Source organism: Salvelinus sp. IW2-2015, linkage group LG35, assembly GCF_002910315.2.
Source record: "Salvelinus sp. IW2-2015 linkage group LG35, ASM291031v2, whole genome shotgun sequence".
Lineage (NCBI taxonomy): Eukaryota > Metazoa > Chordata > Actinopteri > Salmoniformes > Salmonidae > Salvelinus > Salvelinus sp. IW2-2015.
In genome coordinates, this window is record NC_036874.1 from 10,065,536 (window position 1) to 10,088,178 (window position 22,643).

Sequence of the window (22,643 nt, forward strand, 5' to 3'; positions counted from 1 at the left end):
TACACACATCAAATAGGCTACATCACATGTATAAGACCCATATTAAGGGTTACCTCAGTAGTTGGATGAGTGAAAATGTCTCTTCTTCTCCTTGACTGAATTCATTCTAAATTTATAGTCTGTCGTTGCTATACTTGTGAGGCAATCCAGGTGTGCATTGGTCAGTCTGTTTCTCTGTTTTTGTTTCACAATGTTCATTGTTGAAAATGTTGCTTCACATAAATAAGTGCTGACAAAAAATGTCACCTTTTGCACACACTGCTTCAGAAGTGGATTCTCTGTCTGACACAAGGCTCCAGAAATGGGTCGAATCTTTCAAAAACTCTGCAACGAGACAGCTATCTCACCTCATTGTGAAATATCAAGTCGCTGTATTCTGTCTGGTACTCCTCCAGCAACTCGCGGAATTGACTGTGATTCAGTGTCCTCGCAATAATAATGTTCACCACACGCACGACTTGCTGCATCACATTCTGTAAGTCACAGTCTTTGAGTTTAGTCACAAGTGCTTCCTGAAGAATGATACAATGAAACGTAACAAATTTGGGAATATCCTCTCTCTTTCTCATCAGGCCTATGAATCCTCTCTCTTTCTTATCAGGCCTATGAGTCCCTTCTCCTTCCCTTGCATGTTTGGGGCACCATCAGTGCACACAGATGCCAGATTTGACCAGTCAATATAATTACAGCAAAAAATGTAACAAGGGCTTTCAGAATATCCTCTCCTCGTGTTTGTCCCTGAAGGGGCAGTAAACATAAAAGTTCCTCTCTGAACAGCTAATTTTTTTATTTTATTTTATTTTTTATTTTATCCCCTTTTCTCCCCAATTTTTCGTGGTATCCAATCGCTAGTAATTACTATCTTGTCTCATCGCTACAACTCCCGTACGGGCTCGGGAGAGACGAAGGTCGAAAGCCACGCGTCCTCCGAAGCACAACCCAACCAAGCCGCACTGCTTCTTAACACAGCGCGCCTCCAACCCGGAAGCCAGCCGCACCAATGTGTCGGAGGAAACACCATGCACCTGGCCCCCTTGGTTAGCGCGCACTGCGCCCGGCCCGCCACAGGAGTCTCTGGAGCGCGATGAGACAAGGATATCCCTACCGGCCAAACCGGCCAAACCGTCCCTAACCCGGACGACGCTAGGCCAATTGTGCGTCGCCCCACGGACCTCCCGGTCGCGGCCGGCTGCGACAGAGCCTGGGCACGAACCCAGAGACTCTGGTGGCGCAGCTAGCACTGCGATGCAGTGCCCTAGACCACTGCGCCACCCGGGAGGCCCTTGAACAGCTCATTTTGAGGGAAGCGGACCCAAACACATAATTGGGCATTGTCACTTACATCAGTGCCTTCGTCAAGCGCAATACTAAAACACGGCGCCATGAATATGTCAGTAATCAGTTGCTTGCCGATGTCCTCGCCAATGTCTTGTATGCGTTAATTTACTTTAAATAGTTTCTTTGTTCGTGAAATCAGCATACAATATTTCGGCCAAAAAACATTATTTGACAATCCCCGCATCTGTGGAGGCTTTCTTGTTTTTTGCGAGTATCCAAGCAATCTCATTGTTTTCTCTGCAACAGTGCTAGATCTGTCCATCATTTGTTGTTGTCCTTTGAGCTGTTCTTTGAGTTGCACTATTTTGTTGTTTCTGAGGTTGCTTTGTGTCGGATATGTTTTGTCAATGTGGGCAAGGTGTGACTGGAAATGTCGCTCTAAATTTGCTCGTTTAAAACAATTGATTGCCTTCTGGCAAATAAGACGAAGTGGGCTAGTCCCATCATGCAGTACAAAAAATACTTGTCTGTCCATCTCTTGGAACTTTCTGGGTTCTTCTTGAATCAACCGTATCCTTCTCTTAGCCACCGGAGCCACGTTAGCTATGTTAGCTAGCTGCATTTCCCCGCCGCCATCTTCCTGATTTTTCTGGTTCTCCGGTGGTTGTTCATTCATAATTGTCACGTTGTTCTCCAGCTCGTCCCATTCATTTCCATTGTCGATAGATTTACGTTTATTTTTTACAATAAATCAATCCATGTTGACCAGACTGCAAAATTAACTAGTAGCAAACTGATATGTGTCAGTCGCTGTAGCTGAGCAGTTGCATTCTATTTTGGCAAATGTTCTATTTCGGATTTTCTGTTCATCAGCTGCGCTATACCGCCATCTATCTGCTGTCCAGGGAACAATAGATATATTCAATGAAGTGATTCAGGCCTGCACTAACACGTTGAATTGAAATTGTGTTAGTAAACCAGCTACAATCATGCAGTACAGTGTACAGTCAGCAGCAAGCAGTTTAGCAGTTCCCCGGCGGGCCCCTGTGGCAATACAAGCTTACCTTGACTTGGAAGAGTTACAATGTTGGATAGCCATAGCTAACATAGGATCCCTTTCTGTTGGAGTCAGGTGTTCGAGTAGGCTAAACTAACTAGCTGCATTCTACACTAGCTAAGTAAGTGAAAGTGATACACTACAAAATATAGTTAGCTCACTCTCTCTCTCGCTTTTGGAAGAAATTAATTTGTTCAAAACTGTTCAAATATTGTAATTTCTCTCTTTGAATCAACTACTCACCACATTTTATGCACTGCAGTGCTAGCTAGCTGTAGCTTATGCTTTCAGTACTAGATTCATTCTCTGATCCTTTGATTAAGTGGAGAACATGTCAGTTCATGCTGCAAAAGCTCTGATAGGTTTGATGATATACTCCGGAAGTTGTCATAATTACTATGTAAATCTATGGAAGGGGTTGAGAACCATGAGCCTCCTATGTTTTGTATTGAAGTTAATGTACCCAGAGGAGGACGGAAACTAGCTGTCCTCCGGCTACACCATGGTGCTACCCTACAGAGTGCTGCTGAAGCTACTGTAGACCTTCATTGCAAAACAGTGTTTTAATAAATTATTTGGTGATGTGAATATATTTAGTATAGTTGTACTATTTATTTATTTTGAAATTCAATGAGAATGGTCCTGCCCTTCCTCCTCTGAGGAGCATCCACTGATATACACATACACTATTCATCCCCATTACACTAAAGTTCTGTTGCCCATGGACAACTATGTGTGGACAAAGTCTGGGTTTCCCAAAAGCATCATAGCACTAAGATCATCTTTCGTCCATTTAGTTTCAATAGAATTGAGATGATCTTAGTGCTAAGATGCTTTTGGGAAACCCAGCCCAGGGTGTTATGCCATGCCCTGTTGAGTTTCCTGATGTACACTCACGTTGTCATAGCCTACCTTGCTCATTCGACCTGCAGGGTCCATCATTTTCAGATAGCCGACATCCAACATTGAGTAGTTTGACTCGTTCAATTCTGTCTTTGCTGTTTGAATATTACAACTGTTTTGTGATAAAGCATACAGATTTGTTTCATCTCTGGCGACTGGGACCATCACACGTGCACGAGCGGCGCGCGCAATATGAGAGCGCGCGTGGAGGCGGTCCGGCTTCTTCAGTTTTCTGTAATCGCTTTTCGGTTGCTACCTTCAGTTAAATAGCAAGGACACGAGTGCGAGCAGACGGCCGAGCAGTGTGTGGATATACTTTTCACCTGGGATTTTAATACTAAATACAGCATCGACAGTCAGCTGCCAGGTAATATTTATGCACGCATGTTACTGTCCTTGGTATGTGTACAGAAAGTAAGTAAATGTCCCGTGAAAGTGGCATTTTCCGATGAGGGGGTGTGGGACGTGCCTCCCTTTGTGCCTGAGCAGCTCAACGCTTTTTGTGGACACTTGAGAAACGTTGGATTCACACAGTTCCAAGCCGTTCATTTGGCCCTCGCGTCGACTGGCCTTGACGAGCCCTTGATGCCTTGTCGAAGAATTTCTAAAACGTGATGTTCTCTGCATATCTTCCCGAGTTTTAAACGCTCAGGCCTCTTCATTTTAAATTCCCTATAGCAGGACATAGCACAGCGGGTGCTACTTTTCCCCTGCAGTGTTATTGATGTTTGTTATGCATTGTTTTTTTGACAGCTCTATTTGTGTCGCGGGCACATGTTATGTTTTTTTTTTTCAGTCGAAAGGGGGAGGCTTTGAAATTGTGTTGACCTATTGCTCAGCTGGATCCGAAACAACGACAGAAGAAAGTGATACATTATTGTGTCCTATTTATTGAGGCCCCTAGAGTCAACATGCGCGTCGTCTTTGATAAATGTAACTAACAATTTTCAGAATTGATATAATTTCCGTTGCACACCTGTTTTGCAAGTTGATACATGTCTGGCGAGTGGATACACAAATAGCGTTGATGCCCTTATCATAACACCCCCGGGAAAGATAGTGGTTAAGCACTACTAACCGTGTGTATCTTTCACCGTAACGTTAGTCCTATTGCCCAGGCTTTAATTCGAAACAATATTAACGGATATCACTGACCGTGATAGATAAAAATGACCTCACCTCATTATTATCATCAAAGCCTAAGGCGATATCTCAGTCATCTGATGCCCTTTGTAGAGGCACAGGCCTACTGTTCTAGTCTCTCTTTAGCCTACTGAACTCAACTCCCTGATTAGTTGAGTTTAATCGGCTAGTGTCTCTTTCGATCTATGTTCCATCAATCGATGTGGTTAACTATTTAAAAGGTTCGTGAGTGGTGATATTGAATTAATTGTTTTAGATAAGACTATATTGTCAGTAGGCCTGTGACACGTTGACTCTTCAAGTCCAGGCTAGTCAAGACATCTTGACAGCATTGTTCTTTCATACTAGGCTATATTCCATTAAATCTCAACAGACATGTTTCTAATGCATTCCAAAAATGTGTAGGTGGTTTGTTAACACAGTAATATTGAATCTTCTTGAATGAGTTTGAGATCTTAGTAGTTTGTCATAATACTGATGAACCACTCACTACCTTTTATTTTACAACACACAAAATAGCTTCACCACCTTGCCTTCAACACATTAACCAGCAGAGTGAAACAGACTTACATAATTACTCTGTTGTGAAAATAATTTCCTCCTGCTAGGACAATCAAGTATTCTGTTCTACTCAACCACGCAATGGAGGCAGGTAGCCGCCGTTGTGTGGTTAGAGAGATGAGCCAGCAACTGGAGAGTTGCCGGTTTGTGTCTGGGGTCCAGCGGGAAGTGAGCTGGCAACCGGAGTGTTGCTGGTATAAAATGCTAGATGCCATTGCCTGCTGTTGTGCCCTTGAGGTAGGGACTTAACCCCCCACAACAACAGCCCCCCGGGCGTCTAGTGTGGCAGCCCCGCGCACCTCTCCCCCCCAAAAAACGTATATGTGTCTTTCGGAGGGGTTTGGTTAAAAGCGGAAGTCAAATTTCAGTTGGACCATGTGTGCAATTGGCCAATACAGTCAATTGACCAAAGTGTCTTGCTCAAGGGCAGAATGGCAGGTAATGGCATCTTAATCTTAACCTGCAAAACAGCACAATGACTAGTAAAATGATAGACTGTGCAACCTTGGAACCCCAGCAGTCCACACAGCCTGCCAAGGCCCTTAAAAAAAAGACTAACACACCACTCATTTATTTTGTATAGAAAACATAATGAAAAATAAAGCTGTGCTGTTTGGTGTCTGTTTCCCAGGGCCAGGATGTCCAGTGAGGTGCAGAGACCGGACGACAGCCCCAGCACCAGTGGGGGGAGCTCGGATATCGAACAAAGAGAATCATCAGTACCCCCAGAACAGGAGCGGGAACAAGCACAGCCCAAAAAGAAGGAGACCAAGATCTCCAGTAAAACAGCTGCCAAACTCTCAACCAGTGCCAAGAGGTAAACCTTGAATCTGGCTCAGTTTAGATGTATTTAAGTGGGGCAGGTTTGAGCACCTTCCTATCCTCAGGGTGGTGAGTTACACTGAGTGTACAAAACATTAGGAACACCTTCCTAATATTGAGTTGCACCCCCAGAACAGCCGCAATTCGGAAGGGCATGGATTGTACAAGGTGTCGAAAGCATTCTACAGGGATGCTGGCCCTTGTTGCCTCCAATGCTTCCCACAGTTGTCAAGTTGACTGCATGTCCTTTGGGTGGTGGACCATTCTTGATACACCTGGGAAACTGTTGTGTGAAAAACCAAGCAACATTGCAGCTCTTGATACACTCAAACCGGTTTGCCTGGCACCTACTACCATACCCCGTTCGAAGGCACTTCAAATCTTTTGTCTTTCCCATTCACCATCTGAATGGCACACGTACGCAATCCATGTCTCAAGGCTTAAAAATCCTTCTTTAACCTGTCTTCTCCCCTTCATCTACACTGATTGAAGTGGATTTAACAAGTGACATCAATAAGGGATCATAGCTTTCACCTGGTTTTACCTGGTCAGTCTATGTCATGGACAGAGCAGGTGTTCCTAATGTTTTGTACACTTAATATATATAACGCTACCCGGTCCTATGGACATCATTATTCTAGTCACACTCATGCTATTAATATATCCATTAGATTTAATCCATACAAGATATGTAATGAAAGGTAACCTTGTTCCATCTATCGCATCATGACACTGTAATGCCCGTCATTCATCTGACAGGCAGATTACTATGATGACTATGCCCCCCGAGTCTTTCCTGGCCATGTGGTGATAAGAGCTGACCAGGAAACACTCTGGACCCGGCCTGGTTATCCATGGTTATAGCATTTTCATAGATTCCCTTAGCTAGGTCAGGTGGCCTGAGCCCTAACGATGATGACCATACTTTCATTCATATCACATCTGTGTGGTTAGTATTGTCACGAACAGCATTCCCACTGTCGCCCACCTAGCCTTGCCAGTGGAAAGACAGATTGATGCGAGGTGATGATATTATTATGCAACCAGCCGAGCCAGGGATTGGCTGAGGCTACAGCGCTTTTTATAACTACCCCTGATATTTGGAACATCTTCCTGATGTGTAGCGCACTTATAAGACAGACCACTGTGCTCAAACCCAGGGTTTTAGTATTACGACCGCAACACTGGACACCACAGCTCTCTGTTGAGCCCTTGAGGGTGCAGTCAGTGATGGTATAATGTGTTTCCATGCTGTTTTCCCCCATGCCTGGTTCAACACAGATGGATGTGACACAACATTATGACTGTTATGTCACAAGTTAAATTGCACTGTTGTGCGTTTAATCATTGCATGTCATCGTGATTTGTCATCCTTTTTATACAAAGATGTTTATATGATGTTCTTAACCCTTCCCTCGCAGGTGACTGCTGCGTGGGTGAATTTGAAAGAGTTATTGAAAGATGTTGCCGTTTGTGCAGGCCTATTGTAATAACACACACACTCTGATAAATCATTTCAGGTTTAAACCTTTCAGGCTCTGCAATTCTTTTAAACAGAGGTTGCCTCATCACGCTTGTAATGTGCCTTATGCTGCTTCCTCGTGGAAAAGTCAGTTTAACAACAGTATGGCACTGTGTGACACCATTAGAGGCGGGTGATGTTTGGGGAGACCTCTTCTATGATATGCTAATCTAAATATCGCGATATCTGATGTAATAGGTTTGCGCCGTTAATTACTAAATCATTCCAGACTGTAGAAGTTTTGTGCCTATTTAGAAAATAGTGGCATTCTCATTAAATAATCTTTGTTTGACTTTTTTTGTTGGCTTAGTTAATTTATTTAGACTTCTTTTTAGACACATTGATACAGCCTAACTGATAAAACTGCACACTTTTCTAGTCTTGCACTTCATAATATATCATCAATGTCCAATATCACGATATTCGATATAATCATATATCGGCCCAACCCAAGACTTAATTAGCCTATAATGGATTGCCTTGGCATTTGGTAAATTTAGATTTGTATGATATGTTAACTCATATGACTGCAATTTGTGGTCTGGTCTACCTGTATCATCATGTTCTATGGATTTATTCATCACGCTGGGGTCAAATTCATTCTGGGAGCTTTTTCAGTTATGCGATTAGAGATATTCATTGCCACAAAGATTAAAAGAGAGTATCATTGTTTTTCAGGATTCAGAAAGAACTTGCAGAAATTACACTCGACCCACCTCCAAACTGCAGGTAAGGAAAGATTGCTCTCTGCCAGCATTTATGTTTATTCACCTTGCTAATGTTATGGGCTTGGGATTTCAGGATTTACTGTATTTCTGTTCCGGAATCTTGGTTCTAAGAATGAAGGATGGACTTCAGTCTTTCTGGTTTTACATAGGCGGTCAGGTATTACAGTGGTATATATTGCCTTACCTTCCTAATCTTACTACATTTGCACACACTGTATATAGATTTTTCAATTGTGTTATTGACTGTACGTTTGTTTATCCCATGTGTAACTCTGTGTTTGTGTCGCACTGCTTTGCTTTATCTTGGCCAGGTCGCAGTTGTAAATGAGAACTTGTTATCAAATGGCCTTCCTGGTTAAATAAAGGTTGAAATAAATAACAAATATTTCCTTGTTAGAATAAAGATGTTTATCATGTGCGTAAGAGGGATTACGCTAGCACTTTTCACAACATTTCTATAGTTTGTTCTCTTTTACCTAACACGATGTAGGCCTACTTATCTAACCGTATAAGAAATGTACCAGTTTAGATCATAGGATTTCAGTTGAAAGCCCATCTAAAAAGGGAAAAAAGAACGTGTGATTTAAAAAGAAGTTTCGATTCTCGTGTGGTTCTGCTGGGGATTTTCCATAGACAGACAATGGTTATTGTGTTCTGCTGCCTGTCCATTGAGGAAGAGATATGGTGGCCAGCTAGCGAGTGGTAGACCGACCAAATGTGCATCAGCCGCTGAATGACAAAAGGCATCCCAGGGGACATTGTGCAGAGGCCTTATTAACTTAAAGAACACAAAGTGACGTTGTCATTGATTATCCCCCTGTTTATAACAGCACAGTAATTACCTCAGTCTCAGCATTCAAAGGCAAATTACCAGAGAAAATGGAGGCCAAGGCACAAGGCAAGTTTAGGCATTTATCTGCGGGAGATGGAGTGCAATAGGAGATGCTGTTGCTTTTTGGCCATTTTAGATTGGTTGTGTTAATTTTATATGCACCTGTTAAAACAACAAAGAGAAATGGCCCCTAGTGACTCATCCAGCTCTGTGTGTAGTGCTGTGCAGGAACTAATCACTTTAACTGAGTTTCATGTAACACCCTTGCTGGAAGGGTGAATATATATATATATAGGTAACCTTTTCATTCTAATTCAAAATGTAGTTACTGGAGGGTAAATTAGATATTGAGTATTGGCTCTTTACTCAAGGACTTCAAATACTCTGTTTCAATGGACTCTGAAAAATGAGGTTGTCGCGTTGGAAATAATTTCGCTTGAGGCTACACAGGCAGGGGGATTAAAGGCAGCATAATTTTAAAGTAAAATAATCACTAACAGAAATATACGCAGCCATAAAAATAACTAGTTGCCTGGAAAACAATTATGTGTTTTAAAGATAATCCTCTCTATGTATTCCCAGGCTGCATATTCATGCTAATCCCATAACAACTAGGGCCGGGACGATACCAGTATGGCAATATTTTTTCCGTGCACAAAAATGAAAACACGAAGCAGACCAGACTCTTTGGTCCTTTCTAAAAACCAGCTCTATGTAAAATATTGTGTGCTATAGCTTGAAAATAAATACATGTGACTGGATGACAAAGTAATGTTTGTTTTCAACATCAGGGCTATTTTCCTAAAGAAGTTAAATCCAATTTGTGTTTTGTTTCCCTGCCACAATACTGGTATCGTCCCGGCCTCAATTAAAAACTGGAATAATAGGGCTTTTATAACACATTCCAATTAATGTTCTTCCATTGTTATAATGGTCTGATTAGGATTATAGAATATGTATAACAGACAGTTTCATTAGTCCTTAAGTCTATTGATGCACCCGTGCGTCAATATAAGTAACAAAATACAAAAATCTGTCATTTTAAGCTAGAGATATGTTTTTTATATGGGCTGCGTCTCAATCCGCATTCGCCTGTGTCGGTCTTCCGCATCTGCGGTAGAAGGTGGCCGAACTATAGCGTTGTTTGTCAGACCATGAGGCATCCCGAAAATTGGTCTTCTCACCAAGCGGTTTGGTTCTTTCATGGAACATTTCTGAAGGTAACGCATTCAAATGAATGGAGGTAGTTTTGTGCCAACGAAAATAAGGGGTTAAATATGTGTGCAAAACTAATATTTCCTGAGCATTCTTATATCTCCTAGATATAGGACAGACGCTTGAACCTTATTCCGTATGATTAATTTTTTTTACTGTCTTTTTTTTTGCCATTTATGAATGTGTTATACATTGTTATTTCTATGGTTTATAGTAGTAAAGGCCTAATTCAATATTTTATCAATAATTTTTTATATATTTTTGATGCCTAACGGGTTCCTAAAATTCTAAATCAAATTGCTAACTGATCCATGGTGTGACCATCTTAAAACAATTTCATATGTTAGCTTAGTAGAACCCCCCCCCCCCCCCCCCACACACACACATTTTATTTTTTAAAGTGAACGTCAATAAGGGCAAAACAATTATTTGCTTTGCATGAAAAAGAGGCTTGTCAAAGTCATAATTTATGCCTTACACACCGCTCACTACTGACCAGGTTAGTCCCAAAGGTTGTTCATTTTATTTCACACTGCAAATGGTGTTGCTGTCTGTTGGCCCCTTCAGGAGACAGTGTGTGTTGAAAAGATCACCTCGCTCGGCATATTACACACAGAGCCGGGGCGGCTGATTTATTTCCTCTCATCGCTCACCCTACTGAGAGGCCTGCAGTCAGACATCCCCTTTGTTCAAGCAGGGGAGAGTCTCCCAGCCTTATCATCCTGTAATAAAACATCTCTGGAGATTCGGAGACGGGCCAGCAAATTTAATCATGCGGTGATTGTGGAAGGTTGAAAGTAATGGTTGATGTGTCGTTGGCTACTGTCTAATCACTTTCTAGTACTCTGCTTTATAACAGTCTTAAGCATCCATGATCTGACATTGTCTTTCATCAGCACTGTTACAAAAATTTTGTTGGAATTTGCATTTGTTTCAAGCAGTTTGGAGCCTGTTGGTGCTTTTTCAGTATGTGAACACAAGGGCAATAAGATGTCATTTCCAGCTCCAGTTTACTAACATTATTGTGACAGCTCTCACCTTGTCATTGTCACTCATCAAATGAGTGAAACCAGTTAAAACCAAATAGGCTTTGGGCATTGTGATTTTGCTAACTATCAGATATTTCAAGTATTGCTGTACAAGCAGCAATGTTTGTCATGAAACAATGAAAAGAGTCTGGAACAGAATAGCATTTATTCTGACTGAATGTTGCCATTGACGTATTGCTGCTTGTACAGCAATACTTGAAATATCTGATAGTTAGCAAAATGTACTGTAGCACTGGACACGTCTCTCATGAGACCAGATCCACTCTAATTTGGATGATTTACACTGTCAGTCTTCAGCACAAATAGCTTCTGCTGGCCTCTGAATCCAAATGGCCAAATGGCCTGACAAGCAGAGTTGTGAAACAGTTACAGACAAATTGAGACACTATGAGTTGTTTACTAAAAATGTAAGCATCTGATCTTTAAGGGCAATAATGCCCTTAAAGATGACCAAACCGTGTCACTTTCTGAGGATGCCAGGCCCAATGGGAAATGTCTGCACTCAGCAGGATTTATAACATTGTGTGTTGTTGACTGGTTGCTTGTTGCCATACTTATTGTCTACATGCATTCTCTGAGCCATGAGGTAAATAACCAATAATACCCACACAGATCTCCATCCCCCTTTACACGATGGGATCATCTCCACTACTATGACTGAGTGACTGCTGCTTGTTAGTGTTGCGTTGTGGCCCTCTGGGGTTCTGTGGGAGTGACAAACTCGGAGCCATTTTTCACAGGCTTTACCAGGGGACTTCACATCTAAGAGGCCACAGCGGGGACGTTATCAATATTCATGAGGGGGGAGGGGATGTGCCTCAGTTGCCTCTGGGAAATATACTTGATCATTGTCATTTGCAGCTCAACTTTCAAGAATTTCAGCACATATCTCCAAGATTCGTGAGAAAAAGACTCTGGAACAGAGTCATTTGTGTAGATCGTTGATGGTTTATGACATCTGTTCTCATGCATTCCAAGTTGTACAATCACAGAGATCATGAACCTAATAAATCTTCTATCGTCTAAATAATATATCAACCTGTTCATGACCTTTTGATAATGGTTGTTTCCCAGTGGCGCAATATACTGTATGTTTTTACAGATTAGGGTTTAATAACGGGAACCAGGTTACCAGGATTTCCAGTCCAAACCCACTCCCGTTTCCCGGGATAAATATCTGCGAGAAACGGGTAAATTATAATAAATGTTTTATATGAGCAGCATGACGTGAAATGGAACTGTTAAATTATACAGAGTGGCTACGGATACAGAGTTTCTGTATCCCAATTTGCCCAGGCTAAAAATACAGATATTTCTGCGCATGTGCAAGATTAAAAAAAAAAAATTGCGTAGCCGCGTGCCCTCTCAGCTTCCTAGTAGCTGCTGTGCTGAGTGCTCCGCTGCCGCTCCCCCTCCTTGATCGCCTTTGTCTGGTCACTGGAGTAGCCTACACACTTCATGTTGTACACAACTGTTTGAACTATTGGCTTCCATGCCTCAGTAAGAAAAAGCACGAGTTCATGTTATTTTTTCAGGAGTGGAGTAGGCTACATTCAGCTATTTATGTGTTTTACACAAAATACATAATTGACATGTTTGTACAAACTTTGTCAGTATTGCAAACATAAGCACAACACAAACAGGCGGGCAAGCGAGTTACATGGAGCTAGTTAGTCTCGTCACAATATCAGCATAAACTAACACGCCCATTGTCAGACTATTTTCACTGGTCTGGATACATGCTCGCCTGCCTAGAATGTTCAGCTGCCCAGAGGTGGAACGCAGCAAGACACCAACACGCAGTCTAATTAGCAATTGAATGTTTTTCCCCCCATCATCATTGCAAATATTGGCTAAGCTGCAGTGTTTCCTCTGCAAAAAATGTGTAGTGGGGGGGAAAGGTCGGGGGGGTGTCCATATTATCAAGTATGCTATTAGCAAAAAGCATTATCACCATTATCACACTTTTAACTCCCTCCCAAAACATTATTTTGAGGTAGGGTGTCGTTTTACCAAGTTGCCCTACAATTGAGCCCAGTTACATTTAGCTTTCATGTTTTGAAAACTTTTTAAATAGTGCAATTCCCACATATTTAAAAGTTGAGAAATAACATAGGAATGTAAAGCTGGGATCCCCCTCTTTTTAACAAAGGCCATTAAAGCTGCTTTTTCCCCCAGCGATTGCAAGAATTGTTGTGCATTGACTGCTTGTCAGAATGCATGTTTTGCCATGTTCCCCATAACTTGAATGTGTTTCGAGAGGAATATGTATTTTGCATAGAACACACAACAACAAGCTGACCTTGGTAAATAGAAACCATTCTACTATGGGGTTGTCTGAGGAATTTTTTATTCATTCTTTTTTTTGTTTGCAGAGGACTGTTCTAACATCTTCAAAGTGCACCGAGGTAGCATCTTTTTTCCCATGTTCCATCTTTTTTTTGCCGTGGGCTCAGCGCCACAGCTTAATGATTGCAGTGGAAACAATGCTAAGCTCATCGGGAGGCAGACAGGAACTACAATATGGCAGCAGTTAAAGATTAGCCATCATCACACACAACGCTGATAGTTTTTTCCCCAAGGTGTAAGGTCTGCTTCCTGCTTGTGCAACTGCAATATCTGTTCTGACAGACAGAAGGTTGTAGCCTTCATGATATATATTTTTGAATGTTTGTTCAAATCGCTGTAGGGTTTTTATTTAAACTGTTCAGAAATGAGGTAGTGATGGGCTACATCATCATGGTTAAAAGAGGGTGAGATAAAGAGCGAAACGTGAAGGGAGGGGTAGTGTGAGCAGCAGCTACTTTAGGAAAAACGAATGTTTGTGTAAAATAACACATGCGCAGAACATGATCGGGATCTTTAGCTTTGAGAAAGAGGATTTGCTGGGGCGGGGCATGGACGAAGACTCAGTATCCGTAGCCACGGCCTAAAAGCAAATTCATGCTTGATCTGAACATGTGGTCGAAGGCGTCATATGGATGGTGTGATGCAATTGCGGAGCCTCCGGAGGCATGCAGAGGCCAAATTGAGCTCCTTACTGTATCGTCGTGCGCCGCCCAATGCGGAGGGCTCCGTATAGCTCTGCATTGACATGGTTGGCGGGAGGTGGGGGCGGAAGGTCCTGTATTAACACAAACTCACTTCCTTGACAGCTTCCTTCATAACAGGTCTGCGCTGCTCTGCGAAGCACAAGAAGTATGAATGCCCTGACTTCTGCATAGGCCGTATCACCCTAAATGCTGCACGGCCAATGCAGACATCAGATTGACCATGCAGCGCCTTTAACTTATATGCAATGTCTAAATCTGTATTCTCTATGGCTTTCTCTGTTCTGCTATCTGCATGATCAATCATCAACGCTCAGGGTAGGGACAGGCATGTGAGTGAGGTATGTTTGCTGCAGCATAGCTTGATCTACAGTAATATTATAACTAATACAGTGCCAAGAGAAAGTATGAACTCTTTGGAATTATCTAGAGTTCTGCATAAATACATTTGATCTGATGTTCATCTAAGTCACTACAATAGACAAACATAATGTGCTTAAACTATTAAAAATAGGGATGGTGCCAGGTTTCCTCCAGATGTGACGCTTGGCATTCAGGCCAAAGAGTACAACCTTGGTTTCATCAAACCAGATCATCTTGTTTCTCATGGTCTGAGAGTCTTTTTAGGTGCCTTTTGGCAAACTCCAAGCGGGCTGTCATGTGTCTTTTTTACTGAGGAGTGGCTTTCGTCTGGCCACTTTACCATAAAGGCCTGATTGGTGGAGTGCTGCAGAGATGGTTGTCCTTCTGGGAGGTTCTCCTATCTCCCCAGAGGAACTCTGGTGCTCTGTCGGAGTGACTATTGGGTTCTTGGTCACCTCTCTGACCAAGGCCCTTCTCCCCCGATTGCTCAGTTTGGCCGGGCGGCCAGCTCTAGAAAGAGTCTTGGTGGTTCCAAACTTCTTTAAGAATGATGGAAGAGAATGTGTTCTTAGGAAGTTCAATGCTGCAGACATCTTTTGGTACACTTCCCCAGTTCTGAGCCTCGACACAATCCTGTCTCGGACCTTTACGGACAATTCCTTTGACCTCATGGCTTGGTTTTTGCTCTGACATGCACTGTCAACTGTGGGACCTTAAATAGACAGGTGTAGGCCTTTCCAAATCATGTCCAATCAATAGAATTAACACAAGTGGACGCCAATCAAGTTGTAGAAACATCTCAAGGATGATCAATGGAAACAGGATGCACCTGAGCTCAATTTCAAGTCTCATAGCAAAGGGTCTGAATACTAATGTAAATAAGGTATTTCTGTGTTTCATTTGTAATAAATTTACAAAAATGTCTAAACCTGTTTTCGCTTTGTCACTAGGGTATTGTGTGCAGATTGAGGGGGGAAACAAATATTTAATACATTTTAGTATAAGGCGGTACCATAACAATGTGGAAAGAGTGAAGGGTTCTGAATGGTTTCCGAATGCACTGTATAGCCTACATGGTGAGATTATTATGGACAAAGGGGCAAGATTATTTTGATTTGTCAAACTACAGACAAGCATTGATCATCATGTCACCTGAATAAGACCCTAGATATTTATTGGAAAGGATCATCAAGCTCATCACCTTACACTTTCACCACCCTGTGAAGTTCATAACTTATTTCATCAACCATCTCTAGTCTAATGAATTGCATGCTTTCCCGACGAGTCGTAATGGGAGGACCACACATCATCGCGTTGCTCCAAGTTTACGTCGATATGATGGTTATTATATCAATAATTGAGCATAAAAGTGTTTCCAATGACATTTGCCGCATAATTCATTTTACAGGCATAAAAAGATCTTACCTTGTCTGGCGTATTTGGTTTTGTATTTGGTAGTTGGTTTTTCTCTTAAATGTCATGATTCTTTTTTTTTTTGACATACAAAAAGTGCTGTAATTTCTAAATTGTTCACCCGATATGAATTAAAATACCCTCAAATGAAAGCCGACAGTGCACTTCATAGTCATTGTATAATTGTAATTCCAACTCGAAAGTGCTGGAGTAATGAGCCAAAGCCAAACAAAAATGTCACTGTTCCAATACTTTTGGAGATCACTGTATATAAAGCTCTGGAAAGAATTAAGATACCACTGCAAATGTTTCTTAAATCAGCATCTCTACATGTATGGCTTCCATTCCAGTGTCTGTTTAATTCCAACACAGGTCAAGCAGAAAACAACATCGGGGACAACAAAGCTACAAACCGGCAGAGGGCGAAAACGACTCTCCACTGACCGGGACGACCGCCAACTCATTCCAATGTCACTCAACAACCGTAGGATGACATCAAGTGACCTACAAAAAGAATGGCAAACGGCAGCTGGAGTGAAGTGCACGGCGAGGACAGTTCGAAACAGGCTCCTAGGGGCAGGGCTGAAGTCGTGCAAAGATATAAAAAAAGCCCTTCATCAATGAGAAGCAAAGAAGAGCCAGGGTGGGGTTTGCAAAAGACCATAAGGATTGGACCGTAGAGGACTGGAGTAAGGTCATCTTCTCTGAGTCCAATTTTCAGCTTTGCCCAACACCTGGTCGTCAACTGGTTAGACAGAGACCTAGAGAGGCCTACAAGCCACAGTGTCTCGCACCCACTGTGAAATTTGGTGGTGTATCGGTGATGATCTGGGGGTGCCTCAGCAAAGCTAGAATTTGGCTTCCTTCTGCGCTGACAATGTTCCCCAACTCTGAGGATTGTTTTTTCCAGCAGGATAATGCTCCATGCCACACAGCCAGTTCAATCAAGGTGTGGATGAAGGACCACCAGATCAAGACCCTGTCATGTCCAGCCCAACCTCCAGACCTGAACCCCGTTGAAAAACTCTTGAATGTGATCAAAAAGAAGATGGATGGTCACAAGCCATCAAACAGAGCCGAGCTGCTTGACGTTTTGTGCCAGGAGTGGCATAATGTCACCCAACATCAATGTGAATGACTGGTGGAGAGCATGCCAAGACACATGAAAGCTGTGATTTGAAAATCAGGGTTATTCCACCAACTATTGATTTCTGAACTCTTCCTAAGTTAAAACCTTAGTATTGTGTTTAAAAATGAATATGAACTTATTTTCTTCGCATTATTTGAGGTCTGACAACACTGCATCTTTTTTTTTTTGACCAGTTGTAATTTTCTGTAAATAAGTGCTCTAAATGACAATATTTTTATTTGGAATTTGGGTGAAATGTTGTCAGTAGTTTATAGAATAAAACAAAAATGTTAATTTTACCTAAACACATACCTAGCAATAGCAAAACCAGAGAAACTGATAATTTTGCAGTGGTCACTTAATGTTTTCCAGAGCTGTATATGGATGTCCTTGCAAACTTATTTTAGGTAATACAGTATTAGCTCTTATGGAGCCCCAGGAAAAGCTAGGCTAGAATAGCTTGTTGGACATTTTTTGTGTGCAGTTCTTATACTAATAGACTATTCGAAGAGAGATGCAGCCCTGCTCTTTTTTGCTGAATGTTAAATACAGCAGCCAAAATAACTTGTGGGGAGTTTGAAAGGAGAAAGAGAACTCGTGATGGCGATAGGCTATAGCAGTTATTTCTTCAGACCATAACCATTCTATGTTTGTGAAGAGAAGCGAACGCCGTCTGCATCTTAGACATTATTCAAGCATGTCTTTACAATGATGAAGATGAGAACAAAGCGTATTTCATTTCGCTTTTGAGAGCGAAAGAGAAAGTAATAAGCACGTCTCACAACATTAGGGGAAATATTATGAAAGGTAGGCAATACGTCAGCCTACTAATTATCAGTGCTTGACTTGGGCTGTCCGGAGCGCCGTACCGGCACCTATAATTTTTAGGGAATTGCATACCAGCTCCTCTATAAAACAAAGTATCCTATCGCTGGCCCAGATTCACACATCGAGGCAAAAAAAGTTAATCAAAGTGGAATGAAGACGGGGTCTGCATTGAATACCAATGGAGAGTGGGCATTCATTTATGATTCTGCTTTGTTCAAGTTTATTTGATGTTAGTCTGTGAATCTCTGTGTGACAGTAGGCTATTTGAGATTGCGCAGATTGAAAATGGGCATGCGCTGCTCCAAGTTGTCAAATGAGGTCATAAAAATGTGTTTAATAATTTTTGTTCGTGTAATTCATCAAGGCACGCTTTTAAATTGTATCAATCACTCACTTAAAAAACGATATATCAACCATCATCGGAATGACCCTTCAGTGCTTGTCTGTGTGTGTGTATGTGCGAGTTGCCCAAGGGGGGAGAGTGACATTTCAGCAGCAGGTATAAAATGACAGGCAACAGACTGACTAGATAACTTGTAGTCGTTATGTTTTGAATTGGCTATCTCGCTAGTTAACTAAGCTTTAATGTCATTGTTGCCTTTCCACCGGCACTTTGGATAGCCTAAAATAAATCTGCTGGAATTCCCCTCTATTAAATAAGATGGTATTCCCCGCTATTAAACAATAGCCATGTAATTGCGTCAAATAATGTGCATCGATCTCCCCTGAAACATGAATATTTTAGCTTTGAAGTAGCCTAAATTATCCATTTGATTAATTGAATTAGGGAATAATTTTATAAAGACAAAGGTATTGGGTTGCAATTATGGCAACCATCCTCCAGGATAGCTACTTGTTCAAGCCCTGGCCTAAACACGTTGTAGCTTAAACATCGACTGCTCAACATGATCTTGATAAGCAGACTTGGGTGTTTCAGGGCTGAATCAAAAGCCAAGCCTGCACACCCAGGAGCTCTCCAGATGAAAGGTTGACCCCATGTTGACAACGTGACTGACCGGTACCTTGATCAAGAGCACTATGGCAGGAGATGGTAGGTCTACATGGGATCAGACACAGCAGCATTCCAGTCAATAATGCTTACTTTTCATGTAGACTATAATAATGGAAAGTTGGTTAAAAGTGTATTAACCCATAACAGAGAATAATCAGAGGTCTCAATAGCATAATGTAATTTGTGAAAATGGTCTAATAGACCTACTTGGGAAAAGACCGCTCCTGCATTCTTTCATCCCAAGTCAAGCACTACTAATTATACAAGTTGTAAATGGACCATAATTACATTTCAAAATCAAATTGGTGTTAGTGGTGGCGGAGTTGGTGTTAGTGGTGGTGACCAACCCTCTGCCTGAACAGAGCGCTACTGGGTCTGGTTGTGCAGGGTTTTAATTGACATCTGATTCAACTAGGTTTTAGTGTAAAACTGGGATGTCCTGATGGCCAAACATCCATAGGATTACAACATAGACATCCATGATCAATTTCCCTATCATAATGTCTGGGATTGGTATTTACAATGTGGGTGGGTGTGTTTTGGGTGGTTTAGTGATAAACTGATGGCAAACATCCATGGCATTACAACATAAACATATGGCTGATCAGTTTCACTATCGTAATCTATGTCTGGGGTGGGATTTGTTTTATTTTGGGGTTTCTGCGTGCATGTTTTCCACCAGCATTGTGTGTTCTCTCCCAGCTTCATGGTTTGAATGGGGTGTGTAATTCCAGTCCATATAATACAGTACAGTAATACAATCCACACTCAAAAAGATTACTGGTGCTTGTTTCATTTATTTACCCAAGAGAGCATACATATGGGCTTTTATGTTTTTCTGTCGTGCGTAATGTGCGATAGCCTATCATATGTACACCTATTAGATATCAGCACAATCATTGGTGCTTTTTGGTGTTTGGGCTCCTAAAATGTGTTTTAATGTAGGGCTCATAATCTGGCTCAGGTAGCATCAGGCTTGAATTTTCATCCCGATCAAATCCAGACATATTTATATGCTTTAGAATGACACTTCCAGTTTTGGCGAGAAATACAAGGTTACTCGGGAGGAAAGTGATTTATTCTTGGGATGGAACATTTTGTAAAACACAGGGAAAATATTAAACCCTAGTACAAATACAGGATCTTAATTTGATCAGTCTTTTGTTGCTGAGAATTGATTTACATAAACAAACACATGGCTATATTAACAGTATTGCACTTTTCATGTAGCCTACTTTTGGCCAGCTAATAGCCTAACCACCCATCAAGCAACATTATGGACTAAATGTACAAATCCTGTTGCAGCATGATTATTTTGCTGTGGCAATGTAGGTCAAACTGAGATCCAACACCTGTACACGATTTCAAATGTTTTCAAATTTCAAATGTTTCAAACCTCATATGCTTTTGATAAAACTGAGCTGGTGTAGCATCTGATGAACTAGGCATGTTCTAATGAACAGTCTGTCAGTTGTTTTGCAGAGAAAGTTTAGTGGAAAAGAAATGAGCTGTGAGTGACTGAATGTAACATGCTTTGTTCCAGACCTCAGACATCATCTCACTTTAATTTACCCTTATTTCCCTCCACCAAGGCACTTGTTTGAAAGCTAACACAGCCTGTCTTGATTCATGCGTGTCATTGGATTCTCAATGTCCTCGTTTGTGCAGCACTTCCCATAAACATTTGTCCCAAATGTTAATGTGTTCTATGGGAATCCAAGTGTGACACATCACGTGGCCACTCTATGGTGAAGTCTAGCCATTACACAATTGGTTCACACAAGCCGTTTAGGTCATTGAGACTGACAGGATGGTAATCCACAGCTAACGCGTAAGCAAACAGTCAAATCTTGACAAAGGAACAAATAACTCCAAAGTAAACAGTTGCTCTTGATGCCATTACCATTTTGGCAGGCATACCATCTCAAAGCTTAATGGGTTTCTCCGAGTTACAAATAATAGACCGTTCCAAGAGGATTAGGCTTCATTTTACCATCTCAGTTATTTCTATTGTACAGACAAAAATGTACAATTTGTTCATCATAATCAACTGAGATTTCTCGTGGTGACAACTTGTAAATGAAGTGTCATTATCAGATGAGTAATAACCTGAGAGCCTATATGAATGAATAATACCCTTTTTTTCTGCGGTGTCGGCACAAATGTGGCCTTGGCCTAAAATATTAAAGTCATTGGTCGCATAATGGGTGGACTGGTGGCCATTGCAAGTGTACCCATAGAGTAAAAGCAGGAAGTGTACACATTAGGGATGTTAGTCGGTTAGTTGACGAAAATACATTTGACCCATCATGCTTATTGCTCTATAGGGTAATTTGCATAATTTTGTTGAATCCAATTGGTGCGTGGGGCTTTTCGTTGTCATGCATTTTGTTTATCACACGGGCACAGCATACAGAGCCTAGTTTGAGGAGCGGAATAGCCCACCACCTGTCAGACAGCGGGAGAGTTGCTCCTCAAAACGCCTGTAGGCTACTGGAGTGAAACCTGCTTTTGTAAGCGCAGTCATTGCGCAAAAAATAACAATTCTATATGACATCGTGTGATAACTTTTTGGTGGCCACGATTCATTAAAAATTAGCTATTTTGATTTGTCAATCTCAAATCGTAAAGCGCGTCCTCCCATTCGCCATTCGGATGCATAGGCTATAGCCTGCCTATCAGAGCGCCACCCACCACTTTGCTGTGTGAGCTTGAAGCGGTATAATTGTTTGAAACCTTTACGTTTTACTTTACTTCAAATAATGAAGCATGTCTTACCTTGCTTCAAAGTAGCTCTGCAAAAATCAAGCCATAGAAACGTGGAGGCAATTATTTTATAGACTTCCTCATGCCATTAACCAGCATTTATCTCTTGTTCTATTGGTTTTCATATCAACTCTCTATCGTTGTCCAGAAGCCAAAGGCACAATCCTAGTCATTTTAGCAACCCATCATAGTTGCTATTAGATTCCCCCTCTAAATTTCGAGCTGAGATTTTAATCTCTGTCACATATGGAACTGCTCGCATTAGGTGCGCAGTTTTAGAACTGTTTTCCGCAAATGTTTGAAAATGTGTTTTATTAACTGCTTCATTACTACATGAGTTGCATGTTCAATAATAGGCTATAGCCTTTTGACTGTAGGACGATAGGCTTGCTAATGTTTCATGTTTCCATGCGCTTAATGAAAAATGTCCAGTCCTTGTATGCATACATAGTATCAGAGAGGAAGAGGCGAAGTGAGAGGTTTTACTCTCACCCCGATCTGTCCAAAATAAATCCAATGCGTTTCTATGGGCTTATTTTGGGCCTAAACTTGTTGCCTGCCTTCCTGCCTTGGGACGACTGCCATTGTTAGGGTGGAAACATAAGCATCTCGTCATTGTATACAGATCTCTGATAATATTTTCTGTTGATCAAGTAATTTTACTGTTTATGAAAAAATTTACCCGTTTGTGGACCGGTTTAGGGTCAGTTAGTTTGCTGAAATTTTAATCCCAAGTACCCATCAATATGGACTGTGATTTACTGATTTAACTCAACTGAGAGAACTAAAAATACATTCCGTTGCATGAGCCTCATCAGTTAACATAATTTGAATGAACATTCTACATTACTATGTAAATTATTGCACCATAATACCAGACAGCCATTGCGAGTAGGCTGGTGCCTAACAGTTGGGGATCAATTAAATGGGGTAAGATGGGGTTCGGCGGTACAATGCAATATGAATGTCAAT

At 41.5% G+C, this 22,643-nt stretch overlaps 1 protein-coding gene across 1 annotated transcript in view; it reads left to right on the forward strand.

Moving 5' to 3' along the window:
* Positions 1–3,485: 3,485 nt before the first annotated feature.
* LOC111958845 (ubiquitin-conjugating enzyme E2 E1) overlaps positions 3,486–22,643 on the forward strand; it is a 44,882-nt gene continuing 25,724 nt past the window's right edge. Inside the window, exons 1-3 of the mRNA XM_070437256.1 lie at positions 3,486–3,605; positions 5,574–5,759; positions 7,965–8,015. Of these exons, the coding sequence (XP_070293357.1) occupies positions 5,581–5,759; positions 7,965–8,015 (230 nt within the window). The 5' untranslated portion in view covers positions 3,486–3,605; positions 5,574–5,580. The remainder of the gene's footprint in view (positions 3,606–5,573; positions 5,760–7,964; positions 8,016–22,643) is intronic.